Raw genomic sequence first — 12,613 nt, 5'->3', positions numbered from 1 at the left:
GCAGGCGGGGGCGGGGCAACTGGCCCTTTAAAGTCAAAAGCATTCCTCAAGGATTTGTCTTGCGTCATTTCCGGTCAACGACCTGTTGTTGCTGAAATCCATCTCTTAATTGAGTGTCCACGAAAATCTTTTAATGATGCGTTAAACACGCTATGTGGTAAAATACTACCGTCCCCGAGTGTGCTTGTTATACTAGCAAGCAATGGTTTTGAGTAGGAGACACTTTCCAAGGGATTCTAAAGAAGAACTGGGTTGTCTCTACATTACCTAGGAATTCCGCTGTTTGTGGGAGGACGTCGGGTGTCACCAACTTGTTGCTTCAGCAGCATCTCCAGGCGGGGTAATTATTTCCCACTTCATGCAGTCGTACATCTTTGTTATGTTAAATGCAACATAATAGAATGTAATAAAATACGAGTCTTTGGTGATTCCACAAGGCACTTAACGAGTTCCGCCAAGATTAAATAATAAGGAGTTTCCACAGGGCAACTACACCAGCGCTAGCGGGCTAGCAACAGAATAAGTTAAGCATGGAGGATAGTTCTAGTAATGCGACGTATTGGCTGGGTTAGCATGTCAGCGAATCATGCACACATTGATGTTAACTAGGTCTAGGCGAACGCAACTTTTGGCTGTCTAGATGTCTGCTTTTGCAGCGATGCATTCTCCTCATGTTATTACCCACCATAAGTTGCCGAGATAACGGTACTCCATCTCAACTCCAGGAAATGTCTATCTTAAGGGCCGTACACACACGTCGCTGCTAGTTACTCGCTCAGCGGATGAAGTCAATAGAATGTCTACGTGTTCCAGCGAGTCTCGCTGGCGAGTAGGCGAGGAGAGTACAAGCGATGCGATGTGGGCGGGTTCCGAGATAAACTTATTTTATCTTCGAGCGACGCGAGTTAAGCGAGTAACCAATTGGAATGCAGGATACAGATTATTGACAGGTGGCGTTGCCCCTGTGGTGTTCTGACCACCCAACTTCTGCACGCAATCACACTTTGAAGTGTTGAGGAAAATACATCCAATACAGTGTACACCATCAAAGGCTCATATGCATGGTTGTGCACAGCACACGATCAACGTTAAACAGCGTAGGTCTACATTTTGTTTCGTACGGACGTTATTGGCGCGGACAGCGGGAACCATGACAACCAGTAAACAAAATCACCCAGAGCGAGTGGCAAGTAGGCGAGTGAGCAAGTAGCGAGTAAATAGCAGCGACGTGTGTGTACGGCCCTTTACAAGGTACCTCTCAATCAGGCTAGTGGAGTAGCGGTACTGTAAAGTTATGATTACGCACTACTGCCACCTTCTAACAACACATTTGGCGACACATTTTTTTTTTTTTTACTGATGAGGATGACTAGTTATACATTCCCATTGATTGCATAATCTCATAATACATAAATGGAATGGCCTACATTGATATTATTAGGCCAATCAGTTGCTCGTTAATAAACGCGAGAAGATGGATACGGTACATATTTTAATCATTCTACGTGTTGCGGACCTGCGGCAAATGGTACCGCTGTCCGTAAACTAATTTATGACAGATTAATTCTGGCATTTACTAGATCATACATTTCCAAATATTTCGTAGCCCTCTCTTCATACCATTCAAGGCCTATTTCTGCTGATGCTGATTGCATTGTTGGAAACCTATAGCCATAGCCTGCATAATGATGTAGGCCTATCCATTTTGGAACATTTTGGGAAGTTGACATTTTTGTTGACATTCCATTGTATTACATTTTAAAATACATTTTATGTAGGTTTAAAAAGTATGTTCTCAAAATATTGGACTGGCAAGAATTCACGCATAGATGATAGGACTTCTGAACAGTCCCTTGAGTGCAAATCGAGTACATGTATTGCAATGAAACTGACACACACACACACACACACACACACACACACACACACACACACACACACACACACACACACACACACACACACACACACACACACACACACACACACACACACACACACACAGTATGGGGCAAAAGTTTGGACACACCTTCTCATTCAATGCATTTTATTTATTTTCATGGCTGTCTGTTTACAGTATATTGTGGATTCTGACGGAGGGCATCAAAACCGTGCATTAACACATGCATAATTATGTGCTAAACAAAAAAAATCCTAGAAGTTGTCCAACAGCAATGACAGCTGTCTATCCACCTGATGTCAACATTACGCAACTGATGGTCCCACACCTTTCAAGAACCTTTTTTTTTCGGTCTATTTTCAAGTAAAAGCACCCAGTCAAGTCAAATCAATCTTAATTGAACACAAAAGTAATCCAATAACTCATTATAATGATAGAATTTCAACTTTATTAAGACGTTAACCTTAAGTTTCATTCAAGTTTAAAGTAACCTTGTATTAGGCATTTGCCAATAAACAATATTTTCTTGATCTGATAATGAGTCATAGAATTCCTGGAATATCATGGAAAATCATGGAAAGGAGTTTTTTTTTCCAGCCTTGGGAAGTCATGGAATTTGAACATTTTGCGTGCAGTCAGGGATCAGGAAATCATTTTAACAGTATTGTTCATTTGTATAGTCTAAAACACTTCACACTGTTGTATGATTAAAAAAAAAACAGGTGCAGGTGTATTCTCTATTAGATTTCAGCCAGGAACTTGAATGTTTCCCGTGAATCACTCTGACTGACCCCGTAGTTTAATTATTAAATAACCTCAAGATTAACTGTATGCCTGAAATGACTGACTCTAGTGATTTCTGGTCAGAATCAACATTGGCCTGCCTGCTGTATTCATATTGGTGAAAGCCTTTCAGTCCAAACAGTATGGCATAGATTTCTTTCTCAATCCGTGCGTCATACACCTCTGTGTTTGTGAGTGACTTGGATGCGTAAGCGGTTAGGGCGTCAGACTTGTATCCCAAATGTTGCCGATTCGACTCCCGACCCGCCAGGTAGGGCCCGGGGGGTGGAGTAATTATTACTCTCCTCCGTCCTCCTCCATAACTGAGGTACCCCTGAGCATGGTACAGTCCCGCACTGCTCCCTTGGGGTGCCATTGCGGGCTGGCCCTTGCACGGGTGAGGCATTAATGCAATTTCGATGTGTGCAGTGTGCAGTGAACACCTGTGTGCTGTGGAGTGCAGTGTCACAATGGCAATGGGAGATGGAGTTTCCCAGTTGGGCTTTCACTTTCATCTTGCAGTAACACATAACACGACACCCAAACTGTATTTGGAAGCCTCCACTTGTATGCAGAGTTCTTTTTCGGGGTCGAAATAGGCGAGAACTGGCCCTGGTTCTCTGGTGAGGATGTCCTTCATATTTTCGAAAGCCACGTCATGTTGTTTGTTCCACAGAAATCCACTGGACTGCTTCAGCAGCTGGTGCAACGGTGCATTGGCCTCGGACAGTCCAGGTGCAAACTTTGCCATTTATAATTGACCATCCCCAGCACTGTCTTTAGTTCGTCCCGTTTTTGCGGTGGTTCCATCATCTTGATAGCTGTGATCTTGTCTGGGTCTGGCCTTACGTCTTCAGCTGAGAGGCAGCAGCTGTGGTACCCACTGATGATGGCTTTTTCCGGGTTGAGGTGATCTCCCTTTTCACGTGATCGTTGCAGCATGGCGCGAACGTTTCTGTCGTGGTTCTCCCTGGTTCCACCGTATACCAGGGCATCATCCGCAATTGGCACCACGCCCTCGGCCCCTGGCATGTCTCGGAAGCAATAAAGCCATGTTAAAGGTGGTCTGTTTGGATGACTCTGGGGAGAGCTTGTTTACCCAGTATCCTGAACTTACGTCTAACACTCTGAAGTACTTAGCACCCCCTAGCTTTGGGGTGATGTCTTCTAATGTTGATTTACGGTAGTGGTGTCGCTTGATGGCTTTGTTCAAGTCTCTGGGTCTCTGAGGCAGACTTGGAGCTGTCCTGTGCATGGCTTCTCCACCACAAAAAGTGAACTGACTCATTCAGTTGGTTCAGTCACCTTGGCGATGATTACAGTGTCCTCGATGTTCTTCCTCTGGGCATCTGTGGAGCACCAATGGAACCATTATTGGTGGACGCACCACGGACTACTGGGTTGATGTGCATTGTGCATTCACCAGGAAAGGGTCCAGTGCTTTTGAACACGTCTGCAGCTGGTTCAGGAGTAGATGATGATTTACCTCTTAACTTAACCTGGTTTACTCCTGAACCAGCTTCTTAGTATAGGCCCTTGGTCTTTCATGGTCGGTTTCTTCTAGCCTGGAACATCTCAAAGATGCATGCTGCTGCCTATGTATCCAGTGTACGACCTGGTCACGTTGGATGGCCATGATGCTAATATTAGCTTTGATGGCGCGAGTTTGTGCCTGTGCGAATTTATGGGACCTGGCGATGTCCATAGCTTTCTGCAATGTCAAATACGATTTGATTTCTGACTATTTCGTCCTCATTTGCATCAGGCATAATCTTTGACTAGCAGCTTTAGCGCCGTGATGAACTGCTTTAAACTCTAGTTGACACCCTGCACTTTTTAACGAAACTTATACCTAGCAAAGAGTGTTTTTCTTTGGCAAGACATACTTCTCAATGCCATCATAATATGTTTTAAGCAGTTTTGCGGCTTCTGTAGTCAATGCCCAAGAATCATTAATCACTGTGTCTTTTCCTCCCGCCAGAGTGTCAGGTGCATTTCTCAACCTGGCTTTTGTTCCCCAGCGGTCCCGAAAACATCAGTACCACATATTGTCTGAATTTTCTCCACTCCCCGGGAATATCAGGCGGGTCCCAGTTGAGCTTGGGCGAGGGCACTCCAGAGACGGTTTAGGTCGAGACAGGACAGTCGCCGCCATCCATCTTGTTGACGCCTTCAGGGTGCTATTTCACGATTAGTGAGACCAGATCTGAGAGTCAATGGGAAAAATGAATGGGGAAACTGAGTATAGGACGGGACCCAGCGGTTGTGAAAACCATATGGTTGAAACCACCATGAAAAACTGATCAATCTAGACTACTTGGTTGTGTCATACGAGTCAAAATAAAGCTTTTAAGCCACTTTTCTCACCTTTTTTTTTTTCAGAGCGCAGGCGCAGTAGTAACGGCACGAGAGCGACAGCTTTTCACAACTGAGCATGCGCAACAATTCGCATGCGCCGATGCAGCTAGATGATTGGATCAATGGCAAAGCAGCTCAGCAGGCAGTTGGTTATTTTTGCCAGAAAGGCGGGAGCTGTGCGGGTAGACGCCATATTTGCGTTACGGATCTTCAGCGTTAATTTCTGTGGACACTTACGATTGTGACATATCTCCCCTTCCTAAAAAAAAATCTCTGGGCACTCCGGCTACATCCATTATTCTGACACCATAGAGGGTAGATGAGAGGAAGACACTTCAGGCTCAGACTTTTCGGGGATCCATGAGATGTCAGGTGAACACCTCCTTAGGAGACCTTTGGTTAGGAGACCTTTTGGAGTCTTACGGTTGAGAGTCAATGGGGTCCCCTTAGCACTGTGGATGGCAGTATCGCACATCTTGTGCAAGCCCCAAAACTTCACAAAAATAGAAGAAGAAGGAGGGGACAACCCCCCCTTTGGAGACCAAACTTGAGCACACTCTTTTGCATTGGGTGGCCGGAGTTTTGAATCCTCCTTCTTTAATCTACTGACACTATGTCGTGTTTGTGTGATTTAAGAAAACAAAACAAAAAAACAGGTACTCGAGGAGCTGTGGTTTGTGCTCATTTATTGCTAGGCTAGACTGACTAGATTGATGCAGCGATTAGAACCCCACACTCACGCTTAACAGGTGCCTGTTATAAATGTTACACAGGTCTGCAACGTTATAGAATCCGAAAACGTCAGGCAAACGTGCCTAGCAAATGCAGAAGAGAGTTGAATGAAAATGGCTATTACAAATTGATGACCACAGGGCTAAATGTTCTTCTCGTCAATACTTTGGGCATTTAGTTTTACGAGAGGCCATGGAAATTCTGTTTCATATTCTGGGAAAGTTATGGAAAAAGTCATGGAATTTTATGTCTGACATGGTGGAACAGTGGTATCAAAAGTGAAAGTAGAAGTGAAAACTGCAACATATTCCCTCCAAAACATGTGACTTCTCCAAGTAACTGGCTATGTTTAACACAGTCACTCAATATCAGATCAAGAAAATATTTGTATCAGCAAATGCTTTTAACATTTTAAAATTACTCTACATAACTATTTTTCCCCCCACACAAGCGTCTGTGTCTCTGCTGATTACAGTGAATACATTGTAGTCTAATATTAATCTGTTGCTAGTGCTCTGCCCTTGTGTGGGGGAAAAACCTTACCTACAGTCTACTTCCAGTAAACCCACATTAGTGTCCTGTCCAGAATCTTATATACACCTGACCTCTCACATCTGACCCATGTCTTTCTCAAATGACTGACTGTCTCAAAATTACATATTATGGGCAACTTTTGGGTTGGTTGTGAATGGGTCAAAGATCAATAGGGTGTTCCCAGTAGCAAAAAAATAAAATGCCACACACACACACACACACACACACTCACACACCTGCATTTTTTCATGGGTTATACAGGATTGTATAATATGATTTGTATGTAAATGCTAATGCCTTTTTCCCCCCACCATGTTTAGGATTTTGGTCCCTGTAAAATGCTGAGTTTACTCCGCCGGACGCTGGGCCGGCGGTCTATCCGCAAACACGCTGAGAAGACGCGACTCAGGGAAGCACAGCGAGCCACCACTCACATTCCGGCAGCAGGTGACGCCAAGTCCACCATCACCTGCAGAGTCTGTTTACTGGATGGAACCGACGTCAGTGTTGATCTTCCGGTGAGTGGTGTTTATGCTATTCTTTTATTTTTTTAATTAATTAATTTATTAATTACTTATTTTACTATGGTAGTCACATTGAGGTTATTGCCTCTTTTCCAAGTGAGCCCTAGCCAAGAAAGCAGCAAAGACGCAAAATGCACTACATAGGACACGCATGCAGTCAAAAACAGACATCTCACAAAAGACAGCAAATCCACAAATAGAAAGGCAAAATAGATTAAGACATAAAACCATGCAGGACATACAAATACGTGGGACGTAACCAAAACATGCAAGCAAGACAAGCAGAGCTCAGCAAAATAGCAGGACTTTTGCAACACCTTTTTCCACTGCTTTTGCAGCTTTGTCCTGTTGGTGTCGTTATTATAATCACACATTATAATAATAAAAAAATATCCTCTGCATTCTTTTTGTCAACAGAAAAAGGCTAAGGGCGAGGAGTTGTTTGACCAAATCATGTACCACCTGGACATTGTTGAGAAGGATTATTTTGGACTTCGTTTCATGGATTCAGCACAAGTGGCGGTAAGACTAACCATTATAACTACAATAATGGAAGATGTTTTGATTTGCAATGACAGCCAGATCAAAATAATTGCTAGCAGTGCACAATCAAGATGAGAATTGATTTGAACCTTGTGCTTGACAACAACTTTAGTAATTTTAATTACGTTGTTTTGGCCCTGCCGTGGCCAACCGGTAGGGCACTCGTCTGCCATGCCTCTGACCGGGGTTCGATTCCCGGCCCGGGTCCTTTGCCGACCCCTCCCCGTCGCTCTCCCAAATAGCTTCCTGTCCACCTCTCACACTGTCCTATCAAAATAAAGTCGAAAAAGACAACAAAAAAATCTTTAATTACATTGTTTTTATCACTGCTATATTTATCATGTGTATCTTTCTCCGTTTTCAGCATTGGCTTGATGTCACAAAGGGCATCAAAAAACAGGTTAAAAGTAAGTACATACTCTTAGGATCTTTTGACTTAATACAAAACTACAAATGTAAACAAGTGTTTTGTCAACATGCGAGATCTGCATGCTAATGGTTGTCTCTCCTTCCTCGTGTTATGGGACAGTTGGACCACCGTACTGTTTGCACATGAGAGTGAAGTTCTACTCCTCAGAGCCAAACAACTTGCATGAGGAGTTAACAAGGTGAGTGCCACTACCTGAGTTGTGTTGAGTAGAGGCACTGTTACGAATGTAATTACAACACCAGTAGCATGTTATTACAAGGTTGCAATAATGTAATATCATACTACTATTGTTGTAATTACATCCGTAACAGTACTTTCTACTTCTACTTTATACAACTCTGCCCACCACAACCTATTACAGTACACTGACCATAGCAGACTGATGTTAAGCCACGGCACCAATTTCTTGTTGACCAAAGTATTGCTTCTGGCTACCATGTCTTTCAGAATGTAGTGTATTAGCACAGTGGGTTTACATACAGTGTTGAATCTCGCCCTCAAACCCGTGCCTGCAGTTCACCTAGGGAGCGCTGTCGAGACAGCAGAGGTCATAAGGCTGGCGCTAATAACTGACAATTGTGCTCGCTGTCTGCTGAAACTTGACAATATTACTGTAAGTTCTGTGAAACCAATGTGGATTTCAATTAAATGTACAATAACATGGGAGTTATGTCCTTCTGATTTCCTACAGCTTTGGCATTTATGAGTCAGGCTCCGCTAGCATCTTGCTAACAAAATTGCTTTACGGTCGTCGTGATCACAGCAATGCAGCTGGCCGACCAATCCAAACGCAGTGTGTGAAGCCACTCGTGACGTCATATTGACAATAAAGACGTATTTTACAAAGATCCAGCAAGTTTAAACATTCAAACTAACTGCTGTTTGAAAGGATAATCTATCCTGCCTTTTGGAAAAATAAAATGAAACGATGATACCAATTCTCTCCCAAAGCAATGGCAGCATCGTGGTTGAGCTCCATGGGACCACATTCATTTCAACAGCCTCTGCGCTCCTTGGCGCTCCTCTGCGCTGTCTGGATGGCGCCACTTAGTGGACAGTACCACCCGGAAAAAGTAGCGAGATTGCTCTCTCGTACTACCCATAAACACTCTCTGGTATTAGTCTCCACAAATGTACTCAGCTTAAGACACAGTTATACAGCTGTCACAGTGGCTCTGATTAATATACTTTTCACACCAACATTCTCCTGTAGGAAAACGAACATGTACATCCTGGCTAAACTGAACCTTGGTTTACAATGTTACAGCATGCACTTTAAAAAAAGAAAAAAACCCTTATGATTATGATCATAAATTAATTACAATGCCTCGTATTGATGAATTCATTTTCAAGTCCCGCCCCTAGTTTTTTTAATACTTTGTGATGGTATGGGGTATTTGTGCTACTAAGCCTTGTGATAATAATTTTGAATGTTTTTTTCTTGTCTTTGCTTCAATAGATACCTGTTCGTTTTGCAGTTGAAACAAGATGTGCTAAGTGGCAAGTGAGTATTTTACTTCTTCGAGTCGTTTTCTTTCCTGCTATGTGTTTCTCACACATTACCCAAATTTAATTGTTCACATTGTTGGCATATGCTTTCACGTTCACAAAAGAAACTTAGTGAGGTAGATTGCTGAGACAAGGAGGTTATACAATGCTGTGGTCATGTCCAACATGAAGTGAGATCACTTTTTCATTATTTTTGTGAATTTTGGAATACAATGGAATTTCATGTACTCATCCTAAATTGTACATCGTATTGCTGTAACGTAATGGTCATGAGCTCAAGAAGTCGTAGATGTAGCTCAACGGTAGGGCACTGCACTAACTACCCCGGGGACTCTGGTTCGATTCTGGCCTGAGGTCATTTCCCGATCCTCCCCCATCTCTCTCACCCGCTTGCTTCCTGTCACTGTCTCTCGCACTGTCCTATCAACAAAGGCATTAAAGCCCCTTGAAACGAAAATGTTAATTAGCAAAAAAAATAAATGATATGTGGTTAGATCAAAATTGTCATTTGATGAATTTCAATCCCTAAACAGGAACCAGTAATGGTCTTCAAAATGTTACTTTTCAAAAGGTGTGTATTAGTGATTGCTGTGTGCACTGTACATGATATATCTCCAATAACACTTCTGTTTGATTTGCCTCCATTCAGGCTGGAATGTCCGTTCGATACAGCCGTGGAGTTGGCTGCATTTTCCTTGCAAGGTGAGTTAAGTTAGACCTTTTATTATTACGATGGTTATTCTTACTATGCAAACTCAGCAAAATTATAGTAGTGGTGGTGGGGTAGTAGTAGTACCAAATCACAGTACTACTAGTATTCCAAATCACACTTATACGAATTCTCATGAAAAAAAATCACACACAAAAAAATCACTACATAGGACAGGACCATGGCAGGGTTTCAGACCATGGCTGGGTTTAGGTATAATGGTATAATAGTATAGTGTAGTTAGTACAACAGTATATAGTATAATAGTATAATGGGTATAGCTAAATCGTCATTTTGCTAAAGATTATCCCATATCTTCACAGCACCCCTTTAAAGCTGATCAACATTTTATTGCAGTATTGTGCTGTGCTCTGTTTAGGCCTTCCGAAGACTTTGTGGGCAACATAGGCTCTTGTTTTTTTGTCGTTACTGAGATTAGCAGAAATGCTTTCATACAAATCAATTACTTTTTAAAATGTATTTTATTTCACTTTACCCTTAAGATGCATTTTGTTATTAAGCGGGCTTGCAGAGCAAGGCCCGATTCTAGTAATCTCCAAGTCCTGTTTATTAAGCGGGCTTACAGACAAGGCCCGATTCTAGTAATCTCTAAGTAAAGTTTATGCTTGCTTGCTTGCTTGCTTGCTTGATTCTCTTGTGCAGGGCAGTAAAAATAGAAAATGGATCTCCTCCTAGGCCTTTTGAGATAAAGACACCGTTCAAACACTAAAACGACCGGCTCTTCTTGGAGATCATTTGTTGTGCTATAGCGTGTCCGTGTCTCTTGTCGTTTTTCCGTTTTTGGCGATTTTGTGCAAGTTTGGGTCCCCATTGAAAACAATGGTAGAACCTTCATCAACCAAGGTTCCGCCACTCTAGAGATCAGAGTGTAGGAGGCTTTTTCGGTCATAAAACATCAACACTTTCACCTAGAAGTTTAGTTGACACGTTTTTAGCGAACTCTATGGGATGTCTCCAAATTGTCAAAGTTTTATCTCCCAACTGCCATTACTTTTTAAATGGCAGGTGTGTAAAAACGACAGGGCTTTTACATTGGTTTTCCCATTGAGTCTTGAAGTGCCTTTTTCAAGAGGTCAGCGCATGTTCCACAAGAGGTCCAGTTGTGACTGAACCGTTTAACCTATAAACTTCATTCAAAGGCTGTTAGAAAGATCACACGTATGACTCCAATCTGTGACCAGGACATGTGCCAATTCTTTTTAGTTTTTTTACAACGATAATCTAAAGCCCTAGAAACTGTTTTGGATGCTGCCCTCTGCCTTAGAGCACCATACTAACTGCCATAAAGGCAATCAGAACAGGTGCAGCCAATATAGGGTTCCATCTGAACTAGGGATGGGCATACGGTGAAAATTTCTTCGTCGATCGTCGGGAGAATTAATGATTAATAATCGGTTAACCATTAAAGTTTTTATATTAAAAACAGCACACATTTAGGCCCACCGTGCCCTATACTCTTGTATAACAAAAATACATCAAAAACATCATGTTTTTCTTCGAGGATTTGTTTTTATTAACAACACAAGTGTCAAGTGATTAACAAGAAAAGTTAAACCTGAATTGGTGCACAATGCGCAAACGAGGGAGGCTTCATGTTGCGAGCCAACAACGAAGGCACATAACGGTGCAGACATCGAGGCGAGGCTGAATCACCGCCGTCTTTTACAAGGCTTGGATGCGCGGTGTTCAAGTGATACATCATGGTCGTTGTCGATTAACTGTATTTGTAATTCACATTGCAGTAATTACAGTACACTTTGTCATTTTCTAACCGAAAATGGTCCCACGCCACACTTCGCCGAGACCTCTTCATGGTTAGGCAAAGCCCGCTCTATGGAAGCTCGCATGTAACAAACAAGTCAAGCCAGGGTACGGTGATGGTGAGATATTGCTCCCTGCTGCCCAAATTGTGTAGGTGTAACAGCAAAATGCATTGCATTGAGGACGTGCACTAATGACCTACATTCATGTTTTTTTGTTTTTTTTGTTTAACGGTTCGTCGGCGAAAATTAATTTCTTCGACTAAATGTTTAATGATCAATCATCGGTTAATCGGTTAATTATGCCCATCCCTAATCTCAACTGTCACTTTCTCCCAACATTCTATTCTTAACGAGCACCTGCAACTACAATTCTAGAAGTGTATTGTTCAGCTCTTCAATGCAATCTGATATTGTCTTGCTGGAATGTTTAAGACAGCCAGCTGCTTGGATCAATGGGAATGCTGCTGGATTAGAGATATGGAGGTTGGGAGTTCGAATCCGACTCCAACCCATGTTGATTTTCAAAATTATATCATATGCAGTGTTCCTTAGCCAACTTCAAATACTATGTACAGTGCCCTCCATAATTATTGGCACCCCTGGTTGAGATGTGTTTTTTAGCTTCCAATTATTTTATTTTTCTGCTAAATAATATGGGACCTTAATGGAAAAAAAGAGAAAAATCCAACCTTCAATACAAATGCATTTATTCAGTGGGGAAAAAATCCCACATAAAGAAATAATTATTTGACATCAAATAATGTGTGTCACAATTATTAGCACCCCTGGTGTTAATATTTTGTACAA

General features: G+C 42.2%; 1 protein-coding gene across 5 annotated transcripts in view; it reads left to right on the top strand.

Annotated features, from left to right (window-relative positions):
* The first annotated feature begins 72 nt into the window (after positions 1-72).
* epb41l5 (erythrocyte membrane protein band 4.1 like 5) overlaps positions 73-12,613 on the top strand; it is a 29,034-nt gene continuing 16,493 nt past the window's right edge. For all 5 annotated transcript variants that reach the window (XM_063213077.1, XM_063213076.1, XM_063213078.1 and 2 more), the window contains exons 1-7: positions 73-340; positions 6,628-6,825; positions 7,249-7,353; positions 7,739-7,781; positions 7,904-7,982; positions 9,264-9,308; positions 9,963-10,015. In XM_063213077.1, the coding sequence (XP_063069147.1) occupies positions 6,646-6,825; positions 7,249-7,353; positions 7,739-7,781; positions 7,904-7,982; positions 9,264-9,308; positions 9,963-10,015 (505 nt within the window). In that variant the 5' untranslated portion in view covers positions 73-340; positions 6,628-6,645. The remainder of the gene's footprint in view (positions 341-6,627; positions 6,826-7,248; positions 7,354-7,738; positions 7,782-7,903; positions 7,983-9,263; positions 9,309-9,962; positions 10,016-12,613) is intronic.

The sequence above is a fragment of the Engraulis encrasicolus genome, chromosome 13 (genome assembly GCF_034702125.1).
Source record: "Engraulis encrasicolus isolate BLACKSEA-1 chromosome 13, IST_EnEncr_1.0, whole genome shotgun sequence".
Lineage (NCBI taxonomy): Eukaryota > Metazoa > Chordata > Actinopteri > Clupeiformes > Engraulidae > Engraulis > Engraulis encrasicolus.
The sequence above is the reverse complement of the archived record's forward strand: the minus strand, read 5'-3'. Positions and strand labels throughout refer to the sequence as shown.